This window comes from Orycteropus afer, unplaced genomic scaffold (genome assembly GCF_000298275.1).
Source record: "Orycteropus afer afer isolate SDZICR_OR568_19922 unplaced genomic scaffold, OryAfe1.0 scaffold00229, whole genome shotgun sequence".
Lineage (NCBI taxonomy): Eukaryota > Metazoa > Chordata > Mammalia > Tubulidentata > Orycteropodidae > Orycteropus > Orycteropus afer.
Window position 1 is genome coordinate 3137726 of NW_006921816.1, and position 22043 is coordinate 3159768.

A 22043-nucleotide genomic window follows, 5' to 3' on the forward strand; every position below is an offset into this window, starting at 1 on the left:
GACTGTATAGGATGCTGTTTTCAAAAAGATTTTGAAGCCATGGTTGACAAGAATTGATATGGTCAATTTGCATAGTCTGCTGTGGGAACAGGAGGTGGTATGGCAGCATCATGAGACATATTTGCTGATCTTGACCTGTCTAAACCTGTTCTTTTATATATGATAAAACTGAGGCCTAGAGAGGCTTAAAAGACTTTGTCAAGATCTTAGGTGAACAGTATTTAACACCTGGATATACTGATTTCAACTCTATTGTCGTTTTCACTATCACATTACCTCTCAAGGCTAGGAATAAGCACACAGGAGTTCTTTCCTACAAAGACATTAGTAAGACTATTAATCCTACCTAGTATGATTTAAAATATAGTACTAAGCTTTGCCTTGTCCCCTTCAATGTTTCAAAGCATCCCCTAGTGGTCTTTTAAGGTATGGTGTTCATTCCCATTTCAGCCTGGACTAAATAAAGTCCCATCATTAGATATGTTGCTTGGATTACAGTTAGTGGCACCCTTTCTAAGAAATTTTTTTTTATTAACATGAACACAGAATGTTTGTAATTATGGTAGTTCTGTATCCAGATTTTCCAGGACACTCTCAATTTCAAATAATCTGCAAGAACATGTGTCAAAGTGTATATACAAATTGGGTTTGGAAAGTATGATCACAATTTCTAGGAGTATTTCATACGAGTGTTAACAATAGCACATAATACACAAACATAGCTAAGTTAATCATATTAGTTAAAATTTGAAAATGAGGGGCATATGAGATACACAGATATTAATGGGAGGTACAAGTGGGAGGCAGTAGAGGTTAAAACATTTTAGTGCAAGAAAGAAAATAAAACCATGTATCCTATTTTTATGTCCCCTACATTGCCTAATCTTCTTTTTGGTATACAGGCATTTAAAATGTGCCTGAGGTGCTAAATTCAATTTAAGTAAATGATAATTAATTGCTTCCCATTATTTAAAAATAATTGGAACTGGTCATCAATTACAATTTGATGAATTCATGCCCCATTTTAAGAAATAACTTTTCAGCATTTGTCATGGGAAATCATCACTCCTCTTCAACACATTTTCTTGATATGATTTCCAGTAAAGCACATCCTAATTTGGTCTTTTCTACTACATTCTAGTTTATTCTTCTTAGCTTCCTTGATTGGTCCCTTGGAACTGAGAATGACTTTGGCTCACCTAATTTTGTCATACTGTCAGAAGGGACCAGTGCCTGGAGAAGGATATCATGCTTGGTAAAGTAGAGGGTCAATGAAAAAGGGGAAGGCCCTCAACAAGGCAGATTGATACAGTTGCTGCAATGATGAGCTCAAGCATAACAAGGATCGTGAGGATGGCACAGGACTGGGCAGTGTTTTGTTCTGTTGTACATGAGTCATTATGAGTTGCAGCCAACTCAACAGCACCTAACAACAACAACAACAACAATAACATAATAGAAACAAGCTTGATGTAGATTCTGATTCTTACTGGCAAAATTATAGTCAAAGGTAATGCTTGAAGTTAGTTATAAGGTTATCTCCTGGATTAGATCCTCCAGGGCAAGGATCTTTATCTATTTTATTCACTTATGTTTCCAAATGCTAGCAAAATGTCTGGAAATAGTGTCCATAAATATTTGTTGTATGGATAAACAAATATTTTGATAACAATGGTGACTGCTCTTAAAGACAACATGAATCAATGTGAGTGCATTTTATTATCTTAATATTAAGATAAGACATATTTTTGAAATTATTTGTAGCATTTTTTTTTTATTCTACAATAATTAAAAAAAATAGAGATCTACTTTAAGACTAACACTAGATATTGAGAGAAATACAGCAGAAAATAATATACAGTTATTGCCGTATCTGCCAGTTTGTTTTATTGTGGTGGCTTCCTTGTCTCTGTGAGGCTGGAGGCTCTGACACTGGTATTTGAAATACCAGAAATGTCATCCATGGTGGACATGTTTCAGTGGAGCTTCCAGACTAAGGCAGACTTGGAAGGAAGGTCCCATCCACTTCTCAAAGTATTGGCCAGTGAAAACCTTATCAATAGCAGTTAAACAGTGACTGATATATTACTGGAAAACTTTATGAATAGCCCTGAACATTGTCTGATATAGTGCCAGAAGATGAGCTTATCAGGTCAGAAGGCACTCAAAGTGCAACTGAAGAGCAGCCTCCTCAAAGAAGAGTTAACCTTAATTATGTTGATGGAGTAAAGCTCTCAGAACCTCCATCTGTTGATGTGACATGACTCAAAATTGGAAGAAGCAGATGTAAACATCCATTAATAATCAGGACATGGAATGTACAAAGTATCAATCTAGGAAAACTGGGATCTGTCTAAAATGAAGATTTATATCCTAGACATCAGTGAGTTGAAATGGACTGGTTTTGGCCATTTTAAGTCAGACAGTCATGTAATCTACTATGATGGGAATGACAAATTGAAGAGGAATGGCGTGGCATTCATCATCACAAAATTATTTGAAGATCTATCCTGAAGTACAATGCTGTCAGTGATAGGATAATATCCATATGCCTACAAAGAAGACTATTTAATACTACTATTATTCAAATTTGCATACCAACCATAAGTCAAAGATGAGGAAATTGAAGATTTTTTACCAACTTCTGCAGTCTGAAACTGACCAAACATGCAATCAAGATGTGTTAATTATTACTGGTGATTGGAATGTGTAAATTGGAAGTGAAGAAGATTCACTGGTAGTTGGAAAATACGGCCTTGGCAATAGAAATGATGCCAGAGATTGCATGATAGAATTTTGCAAGACTAATGACTTGTTCATTGCAAATACTTTTTTCCAACAACATAAATGGCAGCTATACATGTGGACCTCACCAGATAGAATACACAAGAATTAAATTGACTACATGTGTGGAAAGAGGTGATGGAGAAGCTCAAAATCTTCACCCAAAATAAGTCCAGGAGCTGACTGTGGAACAGACCATCACTTTCTCATATGAAAGTTCAAGCTGAAGTTGAAAACAATTAAAACAAGTCCACAAGAGCCAAAATATGACCTTGATTATATCTCACCCGAATTTAGACACCAACTGAAGAATAGATTACACCCATTGAACACCAATGACTGAAACTAGAGGAATTGTGGGATGACATCAAGAACATCATAAATCAAAGTCATCTCAAAACAATTAGTCCAAAGATAAGATGGGCCAGGAGAACCTCAGCCTCTACAAGCTGAGACCAGAATAACTAGATGGTGTCTGGCTACCAATGCCAACCACTCAGAAAGAGATCAAACATGGAGAGCCTGGATAGAGTGGGAAGCAAATGTGGAAAATATTTCAAAACACAAAAATGGCCAGAATTACTGGTTGGGTAGAGACTAGTTGAGCCCTCAAGACTATGGCCACAGGTTAACTTTTGAGCCTAGGAATGGATACACTTACACAGACTGGCTTTCAGCCCAACAGTAGAAAGATTCACACACAGAAAACCTACCCCAAGTCAAAGCACCTATATACTCTAGAGAGATACACCCCTTGAATTAAGCAACCATGAGACATCAGAGGAGTAGTGCTCACAAGGAGGGCAGGCTGAACAGATAGGAATGCATGGATGAGAGGGGCATAAGAGGGAAGTGGACACAGAGAGGAGAGTTTCTTGCAGTTGAGGATGGTAATCAGGGCCATGAAACCAGATGCACACAAACTGTTGAATGTAAAACAAGTTTGCTATGGAAATTTGCAGCCAAAGCATAATAATAATAATAATAAAACCAACATCATACATGAAGAAAGCAAAAGGTAATTAAAAAGACAGGAAAGGAAGAAAAGACTAAAATGGATGTATGAAAAGACTTTGACACTTGTCCTTGAAAGGAGAATAGTTAAAGTAAAGGGAAGAAATGACAACACAAAAGAGCTGAACAGAAGATTTCAAAGAGTATCTTGAGAAGACAAAGTCAATTATTATAATGAAATGTGCAAAGACCTGGAGTTAGAAAACCAAAAGAGAAGAGAACACAATTAGCATTCTCAAGCTGAAAGAAACAAAAGAAAAAATTTAAGTCTTGACTTGCAATATTGAAAGATTCCATGGGCAGAATATTGAATGATGCAGGAAACATCAAAAGAAGGTGGAAGGAATACAAAGAATCACTGTACCAAAAAGAAGTGGTCGATGTTCATCTATTTCAGAAGGTGGCATATGTTGAGGAACCAAAAGTATTGAAAGAAGTCAAAGCTGCACTGAAGGAATAGGTGAAAGACAAGGCTCCAGGAATTAAAGGAATATCCACTGAGATGTTTCAGCAAATGGATGCCACACCGGAGGCACTTACTCATCTTTGCCGTGAAATTTGGGAGATAGCTACATGGCCAACTGACTGGAAGAGATTGATATTTGTACTCATTCCAAAGAAAGGTGGTCTCACACAATGTGGAAATTATTGAACAATATCACTAATATCACATACAAGTAAAATCTTGCTGAAGATAATTCAACAACAGTTGCAGCAGTATACTGACAGGGAACTTCCAGAGATACAAGCTGGATTCAGAAGAGGATGTGGAATGAGAGATATTGTTGCTGATGTCAGATGGATATTGGCTGAAAACAAAGAATGTTAGAGAGATATTTACTTGTGTTTTACTGACTACACAAAAGCATTCGATGGTGTGTATGATAACAAATTATGGATAACGCTGAGATGAATGGGAATTCTGGAACACTTACTAGTTCTCATAAGGAACCTGTATATAGACCAGGAGGCTGTCATTTGAACAGAACAAGGGGATACTGCATGGTTTCAAATCAGGAAGGGAGTGTGTCAGGGTTATATTCTTTCACCATACTTATTCAATCTATACACTGAGCAAATATTCTGAGAAGCTGGACTATATGAAGAATAATGTGGCATCAGGATTGGAGAAAGACTTATTAACAACTTGTGATACGTGGACGACACAACCTTGCTTGCTGAAAGTGAAGATGCCTTGAAGCACTTACTGATGAAGATTAAAGACTGTAGTCTGCAGTATGGATTACACCTCAATGTAAAGAAAATGAAAATATTTGCAACTGGACCAATAAGCAGCATCAGGATAAATGGAGAAAACATTGAAATTGTCAAAGATTTCATATCACTTGATTCCACCATCAACACCAATGGAAATAGTAGTCAAGACATCAGATGGTGTATTGCACTGGGAAAATCTGCTGCAGAAGAGCTCTTTAATGTGCTGAAGAACAAAGATGTCTCTTTGAAGTTTAAGGTGCACCTAACCCAAACTTGGTGTTTTCAATTGCCTCCTATATGTGTGAAAGCTGGACAATGAATAACAAAGACTGAAGAAGAGTTAGTGCTTTTGAGTTGTGGTGTTGACAAAGAATACTGAAAGTACCATGGACTACTGGAAGAACAGATCTCTCCTGGAAGAAGTGCATACAGAATGCTCCTTGGAAGCAAGAATGGCCAGACTTCATCTCACCTCTGTGGTCACATTGTCAGAAGGGATCATTCCTTTATCATGTTTGGTAAAGTGGTAAAGTGGAAGGTCAGTGAAATATGGGAAGGTGAAAAATTTGATGGATTAACACAGTGGCTGCAAGAATAGGCTCAAGTATAGAAAGGATTGTGGGACTGTCACAGAACTGGGCAGTGTTTTATTCTGTTGTACATATAGTCACTATGAGTCAGAGCTGACGCGATGGCACCCAACAACTACAACAACAAATTGTCATATAAAGAACTTATGTTTTCATAGGGCTCACGAGAAGCACTTCTCAAAGTTGGGAGCAGAGATAAAAAACCAAAGGAGAACAATATGTCAGGGTCAAAATAAGAGAGAATATGTTATTGCTTATTGAGTTTTATTTATAGGATAACTTCTAACAAAGGATTTGAAAAGCTTAAACAATGATATATGCCATCAGATTAATGAATTAGAACAGAAATTCAGAGCAAAAGAAAATGAAAAAATAATTAAACTTCTTCTAATAGTTAACACCAAGCCTTAAAGCAATTGCTGGAATTGGCTATAGTACTGATTCTGAGCATCCTGACAATCAGGGAAAGAAAGCACATTCTGTAGGCTTCTATTCTCAGAGAAATAGCAGTGATATTATTGATAATGACAATACAATATTATTTTACTATTGAGTTTTCATTATCATCATCATCATCTTCATATTACTATAAGGGAGTTTATTATGTATTATTGGTATAATCCTGTTTTTTGGGAGGAGAATATGCTGATATGATCCCTAAATTTTCACCTAGCTTTAGTATTTTAAATTCTTGTCAAGATGCTATTTGATCTATGACTTTGTCATAACTTACGAATTTTAAAAATCCAGGGAGTATGTATACTTAATGGACAAAATAACAAATGAGAAATTTTATACCTTCACATTATGAAAATGAATTTCTAATTTCGTGAGAACCTTACCTTTCTGACTTTTTGTTGTTGTTATGTGCCATCAAGTCAGACCTGACTCATAGCGACCCTTTCTTGGGTTTCTGAGGCAGTAGCACTATGGAAGTAGATTGCCCCATCTTCTTTCCAAGGAGTGGCTGGTGGGTTTGAACATTACTTCACCTCAGATTTACAGATTATATCATTTGATATGAAAACAGTAAGTTTTTCTGTAACTGTGCCTGTGCCATACTTCTTCTGAGAATGTGAGTGTAAGAGATCCACAACATGTAAAACAAAATATTTAAAAGGATCTTATTTTTCAAAACTTTGTGAGGCACTACATGACAGACATTGTTCTAAACTTTCTAGAAATATTTACTTACTCAATTATTATATTGTTAATATTTGCATTATACATTATGATGCCCAGAGCGATTTAGTATCTTGCTGAAGGTCACCCAACAAGTAGATGGTGGAACCAAGATCTGTAGACAGGCTTTTGAGTGCTATTAAACAGGACTCCATGTTACCTAAGCTCTCCTGTTTCAGTAGGAATGAGATATTTTTGGCTCATCAAGTGTAATTTATTTTCAATTTAGACCCCAGTCAAGAGGGTATTTTTCCCATCAAAACAAACTCAACATATCTTCCTTTCACCAGACCAAAGCAGATTGTGCAGATAGATATGAGGAGATAAGGAGAGCCATTCCTAGTGTAAAATAAACCACATTGCAGAGTTCATTGGAGGCAACACATCTATTTAACAATATAAGTGAAAATGTATTGCTTCTTAAAGTGAATTCTGGGCAGCTCATCAATTGAGACTGTGAGCTTTTATGACATTTCAGTGTAAACTAGAGTGGTACAAAAAAGTATAGAGTACTTCTTAGAGACACAACAGATCTCTGAACTAGAGGAGAAACCCCTTAGCCATACCCTGATTCTATACTATTTCCTAAGTAGTAATGGACTAGAAGTTTATGGCAGAGTCACTCTGCTCCACTCTCGCACAAATACACTCATACATAGATCTATTTATCTTTTCACAGAGAGTTTCTTTATTTTCAAGTAATCTTTTAAGTATCATAAAATCCCAAAGTTTTTTTTTTTTTTTTTTTAACTCTCGATATTGATTTGCTATAGGTATAGCTCCAGCTTAAGTGGATCTTAATTGAATGTTAATATCAAGACTGTGGCATCTAAAGTCAGAATATCCAGATAAGCAACTCCCTGTTCAGAATCATTCAAGTTTCACTTTTTTGAATTGCTAGAGATCAGCAACCAATCCCTAGGCATTATAGAAAGTGCTGAGAACAATAAATGGACTCAGGACTGAATGTCCTTTCCAAAGACTAGTGATCAGGTTTGTTGGAACTCATTGTCAGCTTTGGTTTCTGCTTTTCCATCAAATTTAATATTTGTGATGCAATGATGGTTCTGAAACACAGTTAAGGAAAGTGAAGAAGATGACTACAATGGAATCTTTCACAAGTTGGACTTACTGCTCTGGGAATGTTGTATTTTCCAGATAATTAAGGACAAATTTTTTGTCCTTTCCCAAGTTACCAAAGCACATTTGGTCTCTTATCAAAGAAATTAAGAGGTTCCTTTTGAAGGAAAATTTATCAATATGTTGATAAATGATATGGCCAAATAAAAGTGAACTCAATCATTGTTTAAAATTGTTCTAATGGCCACATGATATCTATCTCCCTAGAGAGTAAGCAGCCCTTCATTATGTTTTAGTGGGCTATTCCATCTGCTCATTAGTTCTGAACATAGAGCTAGAAAAATGAGTAAGCAGAATAAACTGCCAGCCATAAGGTTTCTTTGTTCATAAATCCTTTCCTTGTTTTTCTTAAACTGAATTCCCCATCTCATATTTACCATCTCATAAAAAGAAAATGTAAAGATCTCTCCCTCTTCTGATCTTACATAAGGTTATTTGAAGCTCACCTATGATATATCACTTCATACTTACATAACTTCTAGAGCTTTTATACTTATTTAAATGTTGTCTAATCTCCCTTGGTACCAACACCTATCTGTTTTTTGTATTGTGGTAGCTTACATATTGTGTGATGCTGGAAGTTATGACACTGGTACTTCAAATACCAGCAAGGTTACTCATCATGAACAGTTTTCAGAGAACCAGATTAAGATACACGAGGAATGTGGACCTGGAAAACTACTTCTGAAAAAAATGACCAGTGAAAACCTGATAAATAGCAGTAGAACCCTGTCTGACACAGTGCCAGAAGATGAGGCTTTCACATTGGAAGGCACTCAAAATATGACTGCGGAAGAGCTGCCTCCTCAAAGTAGAGGTGACCTTAATGACACTGATAGAGTAAAGCTTTTCTGCTGTGACATGATTCAAAATGAGAAAAAACAGCTGAAAACATTCATTAATAACTGGAGTGTGGAATGTACCAAGTATGAAGATGGGAAAATTGGAAGTCATCAAAAATGAAATGGAACACGTAAACATAGATATCCTAAATATTAGTGAGCTGAAATGGACTGGTATTGGCCATTTTGAATTGGACAATTGTATGGTCAACTATGCCAGGAATGATAAATTGAGGAGGAATAGTGTTACATTCATCATCAAAAAGAACATTTCCAGATCTATCTTGAAGTACAATGCTGTCAGTGATAGAAAAATATCCATATGCCTACAAGGAAGACCAGTTAATATGACTCTTACTCAAATTTTTACACAAACCACTAATGCCAAGATAAAGAAATTGAAGATTTTTACCAAATTCTGCAGTATGAAATTGACCTGAGATGCAATCAAGATGTGATTGGAATGGGAAAGTTGGAAACAAAGAAGGATCAGTAATTGGAAAGTGATGCCAGAGATCCGATGATAGAATTTTCCATGACCAATGACTTATTCATTGTAAATACCTTTTTCAACAACGTAAACAGTAACTATACACGTGGGTCTCACCGCATGGAATACACAGGAATTAAATTGACTACATTCATAGAAAAAGATGAAGGAGAAGCTGAATATCACCTGTGAGGACAATATCAGGGGCCTGTGGAAAAGACCATTAATGGCTCCTATGAAAGTTCAAGTTGAAGCTAAGGAAAACTAAAACAAGTTCATGAGAGTCAAAGGATGACCTTGAGTATTATCCTGCATGAATTTAGATACCATGTCAAGAATAGATTTGGCACATTGAACTCTAATGACCAGTCCTTGGTGTTCAATGCATCAAATTGATTCTTGGGATGGTCTCTAAATTCAAGTAGTATAATATGTACATTATTTTCTCATTCTGAGAATGTCTTGGAAACTTTATTTTGCTCATAGCAAAATGTATACTTCAGTAATGTGTAAAACTCCTTCAACTTCATGCACTTGAATGGGAGAGAAGGTACATTGTTTTCTCATTTAATTAATGTACTGGAAACTTTTCCATCCTTCTAAAACAAAAGCAAATGGAATAAATGATAAAGTGAAAGATCTGAAAAGAATATTTCAAAGGGTAGTTGAAGAAAACAAAGTAAAATATTATAATGAAATGTGCAAAGATCTGGAGTTAGAAAACCAAAAAAAAAGAACACTCTCACCATTTCTCAAACTGAAAGAACTGAAGAAAACATTCAAACCTCAAGTTGAAATATTGATGGATTGTGTGGGCAAAATATTGAATAACACAGAATGCCTCGAAGAAAATGGAAAGAAGACACACAGTTGCAGCTGGACCAATAAGCAACATCATGATAAACAGAGAAAAGATTGAAGCTGTGAAGAAGGATTTCCTTTTACTTAGATCCACAATCAATGCCCATAGAAGCAGAAGTCAAGAAATCAAACAATGTAGTGCATTGGGCAAATTTGCTGCAAAAGACCTCTCTAAAGTGTTACAAAGCAAATATTTAACTTTGAGGATTAAGGTGTGCCTGAGTCAAGCCATGCTATATTCAATCATCTCGTGTATATGGGATAGCTGCACAAAAAATAAAGAAGATCAAAGAAGAGTCTATGCATTTGAATTACAGTGTTGGCGAAGGATAAATATACTTGGGACTCCCAGACGTCCTCTTGGACAAAGGACTGCTGGAATGCTTTTTAGAAAGAGGATGGCAGACTTCATATTATATACTTTGGACATGTTATCAAGAGGGACTGTTGTTGTTGTTATGTGCCATCGAGTCAGCCCCGACTCATAGCCACCCCTCCTTGGGTTTCTGAGGCAGTATCACTACAGAAGTAGGATTGCCTAACCTTCCTTCCGAGGAGTGGCTGGTGGGTTTGAACAGCCAGCCTTCTGGTAAGCAGTCAAGTGCCTTAGGCTCTATGCTACCAGAGGTCCTGAAAAGTACATCATGCTTGGAAAAGCAGCGGGTCAATGAAAAAGAAGAAATCCTTAATGAGATAGATTGACAAAGTGGTTAGAACAGTGGGCACAAACACAGCAATGGTTGTGAGAATGGTGCAGAATCAGGTAATATTTCTTTCTGTTGTAAATAGGATCACTATGAGTCAAAGCCCACTGGCCAGCACCTAACAACAACAATCTTTCTTGATAACCAGGCTCTATTTTCATGATGATTGACATATTCTAGCCCATGTTTTTGGCCACTGAGTATTGTGAACGTCTTCCAACCTAAGAGACTCATTTTCCAGCACTATATCAGACAATATTCTGTTGTGATCCATAATTTTTTCATTGAATAATTTTCAGAAGTAGATTATCAGGCTTTTCTTCCTAGTCTGCTTTATTCTGGAAACTCAGTTGAAACCTGTCTTCCATGGGTGACCCTGTCCCTACTGGTATTTTAAATACAGTGTCATAGGTTCCAGCATCAGAGCAATACACAAGCCACCACAGAATAACAAATTGGCAGATGGTACAGCTCTTAGATAGTGTTACATGGGTTGTGTGTGTGTGTGTGTGTGTGTAAGAATAAATATTCATTGAATTCATCTGGTTGGTATGGTTGCTTGATTACATCATTCTATATACTTAGCAGAGGATCACATGAAATTTGAAGTCTTATCAGATATGTTACAGTAGGAGTTTGACTTTCCCAAATTCTTTAAAGAACAATCATGAATTTCTCATGTGAAGGCATCATTAAACACAGATAATGTGTTAACTGCACACAACATTTGCTCTATTGAATAGAATAGGTAGACATGACTATAGACCTTGATCAATCATTTCCACCTAAGTATACTAAACTTTCTTTTATCTTTATTTTATGATGTTAAATGTCATATATCTATTTATAATTTCTTAAATTCACATTTTATATACAAATGTATTATTTATTCTTAATTTCAAAGAGTTCTTACATGAAATCATGAAATAATCATCCTTTTCTAGATCCATAATGACTTTTTTTTAAAAGAGTGGTACAAATGTAATTTTACAAAAAAAAAAAAAAAATCAAAGATAGATCCATGATGTGAAAGAAAATATCAAATGTGAGGACTATGTATGATATAGTCCAGGACTAAATGCATATTAGTTCATTTTTACAGAAGGAAAGCAGTACTACTAAGTCTGTGTGCTAGAATTCTACTCAAACTTTTACCTAAAAGAGAAATTTTAGTTATTTTAAGTAACATACTTACCTTTAATTATAGAGTGAATATTTCACATATTTGATATTTGAACATCTTTGATGACAAATGTATATGACTGAAGACTTTAGACACATCATTAGAGTTGTCAATAGATGACTAAGTAATACCTTGCTAATACATTTGTTAATTCATCTTCTTTTAGAGTGAATCTGGATTAATCTTTAGTGACAGCCTATATCTGAAGTTTGATTGTAAAGAAATTAGACTAATTTTTGTTGAGGCTTATAGAATCAGTCTCATTTCTTTCTTAACCATTATTCAAATCAGTTTGTTTCAACTGTTTTAGAATAACAAACTTGTATAACTCAAAATTAAAAGTCTAACTGGGCTTTTCATCCCATTTAAAAATCAATTATAATTGGCAATTTCGTAAGTACAACTCTTTAAACAAAATAAAAGGATCTCCTACTAAAGATCCATCTCTTTAAAAGGAGCTGACAATTTTGGAAGTTTCCCAATTCTTCCTCGGTCTTTAAACTTTGTTTCATGATCAATCCACAGAGCAAAAGGGAAGAATTTCTCTTAGAAAAAGGAAAAAAAATCATAAAATAATCAGAAATCGTTAGCCAATACAAAGCTATCCTCCTTGCCTGGTTTTGTTATGTTTTTCCTAAATCTTGTGCATTTCTAGGCTATGAAGATAGTGTCTTGGTTCTCTAGTGCTATTATAACAGACATAACACAAGAGGATGGCTTAACAAACAGAAATTTACTCTCTTACAGTTTAGGAGGCTAGAAGTCTAAATTCAGAGTTCTTGCTCTAGGAGCTGGGTGAAGGTCCCTCAACCTTGGTCTTCGGCTCTGGCCCTTATTCCTGGCCTACTGGAGCTAGAGGCATTTCCTAACTCAGACAGCTGCTAACTGCTGAGGCTGACGATCCCAAAGTTGGTAGGTAAAATGGCACAGTCCCAAGATTAGCAGGCAATATGGCAGGTCACTGGTGACTCATCAAATGCAAGATCCAGATGTCAGGAAAAGCTAGAGACCTTTCTAAAAATTTCTCCTTGTATACTAGAAGCAGGCCATAACCTGAAGGCAGCTACTTAGCTGCTCACAGGAGATTTCAACATGGAGATGATTTCAACCTCATTATGGAGAATAACTACATCTGGCTACCCAGCCTCTCAAATCCATGGGCAAAGCCAAGTTGACACACAATGTTAACTACCACAGATGGACATAAAAATAAAAAATATAGTGATAAGGTGAACTAAAGAATATGAATAATATAAAAATAACTTAATAATGTAGATATATTATGTTGTAGAAGATAAAGTAAAAAGCATAATTATGTCAACTTTTGTTTTTCTTGAATATAAGATGTAGAAGGTAGATTAATACGATTATTTTGGACACTTGCTGTAAAACTTGTATTAGAGTTACACATTGTTTTCTTGGTTTTTCATTTTTTAATAACATGATTCTCTAGATTTATATCCACTTTTTCTCATTTACTTATACCAGAATGTGACCAACATTGAGCACCTTTGAGATTTCTCATTTATTTAATTGCCAGTTAAGATATTGTTGTTGTTGTTGTTAGGTGCTGTTAAGTTTAATTCAACCCATAGAAACCATACGTGACAGAGTAGAATTGCCCCATAAAATTTTCTAGGCTGTTATCTTTATGGCTGTAATCTCCAATGGAGCTTATGGGTGGGTTCAAACTGTCCATCTTTTGATTAACAGTCATGTGCTTAATGACTGTTCCACCAGAACTTCCAGGTACGATGGAGAAAAATAAAAATTACCTATATATTTTTATTTCAGAACAACAGGAAGATTCATTACCCCTTCTTAATGTTGTTTTTCTATTCTGCTGGCCCATCATCCAAAAATGGATTCAATTTAGAATGAAGGGATGGGAAAATGTAGCTAGGTCTTGGGATGTCAACATTTCAGGTTGTTTATAACATCATTTTATGGATGAGAGTGTCAGGTTTTGTTAGAAAGGACAGAGATGAGAGCTGACAGACTCTATTTCTGGGAGAAGATACTCTGACAACAGAAACAGGCCAAGCACAGCAGGTTCTATGCAGAAGAGCAAGTCCACAGGCTTTACGTATTCACTAGGGCTGGGGCACTTGGCTCAGTGAGCAGAGTACTCAGACAGTCAGGTCTGAATCTATTTTACCCTAAAGTCTTCTAAAGATTTGTGATGGCATGTACAGATTTCCTTGTAATATTTCATCCAGTTTAAGTTTTCCATCAAACTGACTGACCTACTTTGTCTCTTCCTTGGAATTTTGTTCATGAAGATACACAGAGAGGAGAGAATTACCTTACCTGGTCTCTCTGTTGCTTTGATTGAACTCTGATTCTCAGCTTTAAGGGAAAGAAAACAAACAGAAAAAAATTAATGTTGAATAGATACCAGATTTGCTCTCACAATTGATTCAGTTTGTAAGTGGATTTAGATCTTTGCTTATTTCTGATTTATTTTCTTTCAAATTATAAAATCATGAGACTTCAAAATTGAAAGAAACTCTAAGTGGAGGTTGGTAAACTTTTTCTTAAATGATAGTAGATCCAAAACCCAAGCCCACTGTCATCAAGTGGATTCCAGCTTGTAGCTACTCTATGTGACAGAGTAGGACTGCAACATAGGGTTTCTAAGGTTGTAAATCTTTATAGAAGCAGGCTACCACATTTTCTCCTGTGGAGTGGCTGCTGGGTTCAAACTGCTGACTTTTTGATTAGCAGGCAAACATTTTACTTTCTTTCTGAGAATTTACTTTAAGTTAGAATATTAGATACCTGTCACTAAAGATGTTAAAGTTTAAATCATTTTATGAAATGCTATTGAAACACTTTACTGTCATACTCTTTGGTTCATAAATTCAGAGTTGATCATTTGGCTGACTTACATTTTATTGTATATTCCCTTGTTTTTCACTAAAGTTAATCTGGGAGCTCTGGTAGCATAGTGCCTAAGGCACCTGACTGCTAACTGGAAGGCTGGTGGTTCAAACCCACCAGCTACTCCTTGGAGGAAGGTTGGGCAATCTACTTCTGTAGTGATACTGCCTCAGAAACCCAAGGAGGGGTCGCTATGAGTCGGGGCTGACTCGATGGCACATAACAACAACAACAACAATATGTGTCTGCAAAGGAAGGCACTAGGAGGAGCACAAGAGTTAAAGGCAACAGAGGTAAATACTATTACATATACAATTCTGCAATAACAGTAAGATTAATAATCTGTGAGTGGATACATAGACATACAAGCTGAACAGGTGTGGGAAGGCTAGTGAGACCATAACAAAAATATGCATAGGTATGATGGAGATCATTTCTACATATGTGTTTACATGGGTTGCAAATATATCCAAGTATATAGTACAGCCTACAGGGGATAAAGTTATGAAAACTACTTAACCACAACCAAAAGACTTGAGGAAGTAAGTCTCTGGGCCTGGGGGCTCAGGACCGTAGTCCCAGAGGGAGGCTGACATCAAGGTTAATTGATACAATATAGTCCACAAAGACAGCATTCTACATCCTACTTTGGTGAGTAGTGACTAGGGTTTTAAAAGCTTCTGAACAACCATCTCAGATGAATTCTTGATCTCTCCCCACATAGAGCAAAGAAGAGTGAAGAAAATGAAAGACACTTTGGAAAAAATTGGTCCAAAGGCTAAGTGGATCATGTGAACCTCAGCATCTATGACTCTAAGACCAGAAGCCAGCTCTCTGAAAGGGATCACATTAGAAGATCCTGGATAGAATGGGAGAAAAATGTAGAAGAAAATTCAAAAATCATAAACAAGATTAGGTCAGATGGAGACTGGTTGGATCCTTGAAACTATGGCCCTTAGTCATACTTCAAGTCTGGAACTGAAGTCACCCTTGTGGCTCAACTTTCAGCCAAACAGGTCTATAAGGTGAACACTAACATCATAGGAGCTCTGGTAGCATAGTGCCTAAGGCACTTGATTGCTAACCAGAAGCCTGGTGGTTCAAACCCACCAGCCACTCCTCGGAAGGAAGATGGGGCAATCTACTTCCGTAATGATGCTGCCTCGGAAACCCAAGGAGGGGTCGCTATGAGTCGGGTCTGACTCGATGGCACATAACAACAACAACAACAACATAGAGGTACATACTCCTCACACAAATCAGTCAAGATCAAAAGGGCAGCATTGCCCAAGGACAAATTTCAGAAGGCAGGAAGGGATGAAAAAGAAGAATTCAAAGGAGAAACACAGGGAAGAATTGGGATGAATGATGTTACATTGTAGGGATTTTAACCAATGGTATGAAACAAAATATGTATGAATTATTGAATGGAAATTTGATTTGCTCTGTAAACCTTCACCCAAATCACAATAAAGAGTTAAAAATAAAAACAAGCTCTCAGAGTTGAAGTGACCCTTATTATCCCTGGTAAGATTCCTTTCTCTAAAATCTCCTGGCCTGACATAAATATAGCTTATTTCAAATCTTACATTTAAAAAAAAAAAAAAAAAAAAACTTTTTCCTTTTCTAAATTTTATGTTGTGATTTAGGTGAAAGTTTACAGAGCAAATTGATTTTCTGTTCAACAATATTCTGTTTTGTGACATTCAGTGCGATACTTATAATGCAGCATCATTCTTCCAACTTCATCCCCATGCCTACTCCTTCCCTTCATCCTTTCTTCCAATAGCTTCCCATCCCCTTCTGCCACCCTTGCTCTATCCTGAGGCAAAATCTGCCCTCCTGATCTCATATAGTTGATTTTCTAATGAGTGCATATCCTCCTAGTATTACTGTTTACCTTATAGGCCTATCAATTGGCTGAAAGTTGAGCCATGGGGGTTAAGTTCAATTCTTGGCTTGAAGACTATCTAAGGGTCTTGATTTCAGGGATGTTATCAGTCTTCATCTGACAAGTAAGCCTGGTCTTTTTTTTTTAAATCATTTTAAGTTTTGTTCCACATTTTTTCCCACTCTATCTGAGACCTCCTGTTGTAATTCTGTTCACAGCAGTCAGCAATGGTATCTAACACCATCTACATTTTCTGTTTTTATGTTTGGGAGGCTTGGGTTCATGAGGTCCATTACTCCTTTGGACAAATTATTTCCTTGCATCTTTTATTTTCGTCCTTCTTCTATGCTTTGAAAGGAGAGAGACCAATAATGCACCTTAGGTGGCTGTTCACAAGCTTATAAGACCCCAGTCGCTACTCAGCAAAATAGGATGTAGAATATTGCCTTTGTGGACTATGTTACGCCAATTGACCTTAATGTCTTTCACAACTGTGGTCTTCAGCCCCCACGTCCATCAACTCATTCCCTACAGTGTTTGGTTATGACTAAGAAGTTTTCATAACTTCACGCCCTGTGTGGTGTACTACATTCATGATTATACTTGCAATACATATAAATATATAGGGAGACATATCTTTTGTCAAACCCATATATATTTGTGGGTGTAATCCCATTCACCCTACCATCCATGCTCAACTTGAGTGTCTATTCATGTGTCCACTCATATATTATTGTCATTACTGTTATTGCAGGATTGTATGTGTAATAGTATTCACCTTTGTGGACTTTAATGCATGTGCTCCTCCCTGTGTCTTCTACTGCCTTGATAATTTTGTGCTAACCTCCCCTTATTGTATATTGCCTTTCCCTTCAACCAAGTTAATATATATGTAACTTCTCTGTAGTGATTTGCCTCCTGTCTTGGTTCTCTCCAACACTTGTCTGTCAGTTTGTTGTACTGTGCAGGTTTGCATGTTGCTGTGATGCTCCAAGCTATGTCACTAGTATTTAAAATACCAGCTGTGTCACCCATGGTGAATAGTTTTCATTGGACCTTCCAGACAAAGACAGACTGGGAAGAAAGATTGTCTGATATAGTCCTTGAAGATGAGCCCCTCAGGTTCGAAGGCACTCAAAATAGGACTGGGGAAGAGCTGCCTCTTCAAATCAGAGTCAACTTTAATAACATGGATAGAGTAAAGCTTTTATGACCTCCATATGCTAATGGGACATAATTCAAAATAGAAAGAAATGGCTGCAAATATTCATTAATAATCAGAACATGGAATGTACAAAGTATGAATCTAGGAAAATTGGAAGTAGCCAAAATGAAATGGAATGGATAAAGATCTATATTACAGGAATTAGTGAGCTGAAATTGACTGATATTGGCCATTTTGAATCAGACAATCATATGATCTTCTATGCCTGGAATGACAAATTGAAGAGGAATAGTGTTGCATTCATTGTCAAAAAGAACATCTCAAAATTTGTCCTGAAGCACAATGCTGTCAGTGATAGGATAATATCTGTACACATACAAGGAAGACCAATTAATACTAATATTACTCAAATTTGCACACAAAATGATAAAGTCAAAGATGAAGAAATTGAAGAGTTTTAACCAAATTCTGCAGTTTTAAATTTATCAAACATATAATCAACATATATTGTTAATTATTGGTCTTTGGAATTTGAAAAGTTGGAAACAAAGAAGAATCATTAATAGCTGGAAAATATGGCCAGAGATTGCATGATAGCATTTTGAAGACCAACACTTTATTCAATGCAAATATATTTTTTCAACTACATAAATGGAAGCTATACTTATGGAGCTCCTCAGATGACATACAGAGAAATCAGATAGACTACATCTGTGGAAAGAGGTTATGGAGAAGCTCATTATCATCAGTCAAAATAAGACCAGGAGCTGACTGTTGATCAGACTATCAGTTGCTCATATGCAAGTTCAAGTTGAAGCTAAAGGAAATTGAAATAAGTCCATGACAGCCAAACTACAACCTTGATTATATCCACCTGAATTTAGATATCATCTGAAAAACAGATTTGTTCATTGAACACCAATGGCTGATGAATAGACAAGTTGTTAGACAACATCAAGAACATCATACATGAAAAAAGCAGTCATTAAAATGACAGGAAAGGAAGAAAAGACCAATATGTCAGAAGAGACTCTGAAGCTTGCTCTTGAATGTGGAGTAGCTAAAGTGGATGGAAGAAATAGTGAAATAAAAGAACTGAATAGAGGATTTCAATGAGAGGCTCAAGAAGACAAAATATAGTATTATAATAAAATTACAAAGACCAGGAAATAGAAAATCCAAAGGGAACAACACACTCGATGTTTCTCAAGTGGAAAGCACTGAAAATAAAATTCAGTCCTTGAGTTGTGATATTTAAGGATTGTATTGGAAAAATATTGAACAATGTAGGAAGCATCAAAAGAACATGGTAGAAATACACATAGTCACTGTACCAAAGAGAACTGGTCAATGGCCATTTCAGGAAGTAGCATATGATCAAGAATTAATGGTATCGAAGGAAGAAGTCCAAGCAGTACAGAAGGAATTGGCAAAGAACAAGCCTCCAGGAATTGATGAAACACCCACTGAGATATTTCAACAAATGGTTGCAGCGCTGGAGGTGCTTACTCATTTATGCCAAGAAATTTGGAAGATAGCTATGTGGCCAACTGACTGGAAGAGATCCATATTTGTGCATGTGACAAAGAAAGGAGATCCAACAGAATGTGGAAATTTTTGAACAATATCATTAATATCACATGCAAGTAAAATCTTACTGAAGGTAATCCAAAAACAGTTGCCTCAGTATATAGACAGAGAGCTTCCAGAAATGCAAGCTGGATTCAGAAGAGGATGCGGAATGAAGGATATCATTGCTGATGTCAGATGGATCTTGGCTGAAAGCAAATACCAGAAAGACATTTACCTGTATTTTATTGACTGTGCAAAGGTATCAGCTTGTGTGGATCATAACAAATTATGGCTAACATTGCAAAAAATGGGAATTCCAGAACACTTAATGGTGCTCATGAAGAACCTGTACATAGACCAAGAGGATGTTATTTGCACAGAACAAGGGGATACTGCATGTTTTAACATCAGGAAGGGTGTATTACTAGGGTTGTCGGAAGGAAGATGGGGCAATCTACTTCCGTAGTGATACTGCTTCGGCAACCCAAGGAGGGGTCGCTATGAGTCGGGTCCGACTCAATGGCACATAACAACAACAACAACAACAACATCCTTTTACATACTTATTCAATCTATATAGTGAGCAAAAAATCCAAGAAGTTGGAGTATACGAAGAAGAATAAGACATCGAAATTTGAGGAAGAACAATTAATCTGAGATATGCAGATGACACAACTTTGCTTGCTGCAAGTGAACATGACTTGAAGCACTTACTGATGAAGTTTAAAGAGTATAGTCTTCATTATGGATTACAACTCAACATGAAGAAAATGAAAATCTTCACAACTGGACCAATAAGCAGCATCGTGATAAATTTTGAAAAGATTAAGGTTGTTGGGTATTTCATTTTACTTGGGTCCACAGTTAATTTCCATGGAAGCAGAAGTCAGGAAATCAGATGTCACATTGCACTGGGATAATCTGCTGCAAAAGACCTCTTTAAAGTATTAAAGCAAAGATGTCACTTTGAAGAGTAAGATGGGCCTGTGTCAAGCATGGTATTTTCAATCAACTCATATGCATGTAGAGGCTGGACAATGAATAAAGAAGAAGAATTAATGCCTTTGAGTTGTAGTGTGGAGAATACTGAAAATACCATAGACTGCCAGAAGAACAAAAAAATCTTTCCTGGAAGAAGTACACTTGAAATGCCATACTTTTTTTATCCATTCATCTGTTGGTGAGAACTTAGGTTGCTTCCATCTCTTTTGCTATTGTGAATAATGTTGTGATGAACATGGGTATGCATATATCTGTTCATGCCATGGCTCTTATTTTTCTAGGATACATATGTAATAGTGGGATTGGCAAATCATATAATATTTTTATTTCCAACAATTTAAGGAAATGCCATGCTGCTTTCCAAAGTGGTTGTACTATTTTACAATCCCACCAGCAGTATGTGAAGGTTCCTGTCTCTCCACACCCTGGTCAGCATTTGTTTTCTGTTTTCTTAAATTTTGCATTTAATGATGAGATGAGATGAGATGATATGTCATTGTTGTTTTGATTTGCATCTCTCTAATGGCTTTTTTTTTTTTTTTTTTAATGGCTAATGCAGGGAGCTCTTGTGGCATAGTGGGTAAGGCATTTGGCTGCTAACCAGATGGTCAGTGGTTCAAAACTCACCCACTGCTCCTGAAGATGAGGCAATCTACTTCCATAAAGATTTACAGCCTTGGAAACCCAATGGTGATGGCTATGAGTTGTCATCTATTCAATGGCAATGAGTTAATGGCTAGTACATGGTTTAGAATCTGGAAAGATGTGTTTCAGGGCTGTATATTTTCACCAAACTTATTTAATCTGTATGCTGAGCAAATAGTCTGAGAAACTAGAATATATGAAGAACATGGCTTCTTGGAGGAAGACTGATTAATAACCTGCAACATGCAGGTTACACAACCTTACTTGCTGAAAGTGAAGAAAACGTGAAGCACTTACTGATGAAGATCAAAGACTTCAGCTTTTAGTATGGATTACACCTCAACATAAAACAAAAATTCTTACAACTGGATTAGCAACATCATGGATGGATAAGCAGTATCATGATAGAGAGAGAAAAGATCAAAACGAAAGTACTTCATTTTATTTGGAACCATAATGATTGCCCATGCAAGCAGCAGTCAAGAAATCAAATGATATATTGCACTGAAATCTGCTACAAAAGATCTCTTAAAGCATTAAAGAGCAAAAATGTCACTTTGAAGACCAAGATGTGCCTGACCCAAGCCAAGGTATTTTCAATAGCCTCATTTGCATGTGAAAGCTGTGCAGTGAATAAGGAAAACCGAAGAAGAATTGATGCATTTGAATTATGATGTTGATGAAGAATATTGAATGCACCACAGACTGCTAGAAGAATGAGCAGAACTATCTTGGAGGAAGTACAGCCAAATGCTCTTTAGAAGGAAGGATGGCGAGGTATCACCTCTCATACTTTGGACATGCTATGAAGAAGGACCAGTTCCTGGAGAAGGACATCAAGCTTGGTAAAGGAGATGGTCAGTGAAAAAGATGAAGA

The 22043-nt window shown here is 36.4% G+C and overlaps 1 protein-coding gene across 1 annotated transcript in view; it reads right to left on the reverse strand.

Annotated features, from left to right (window-relative positions):
- Window positions 1-22043, reverse strand: part of EMCN (endomucin) — a 112647-nt gene that overhangs the window by 51758 nt on the left and 38846 nt on the right. Inside the window, exon 5 of the mRNA XM_007948871.1 lies at window positions 14319-14357. Within this exon, the coding sequence (XP_007947062.1) occupies window positions 14319-14357 (39 nt within the window). The remainder of the gene's footprint in view (window positions 1-14318; window positions 14358-22043) is intronic.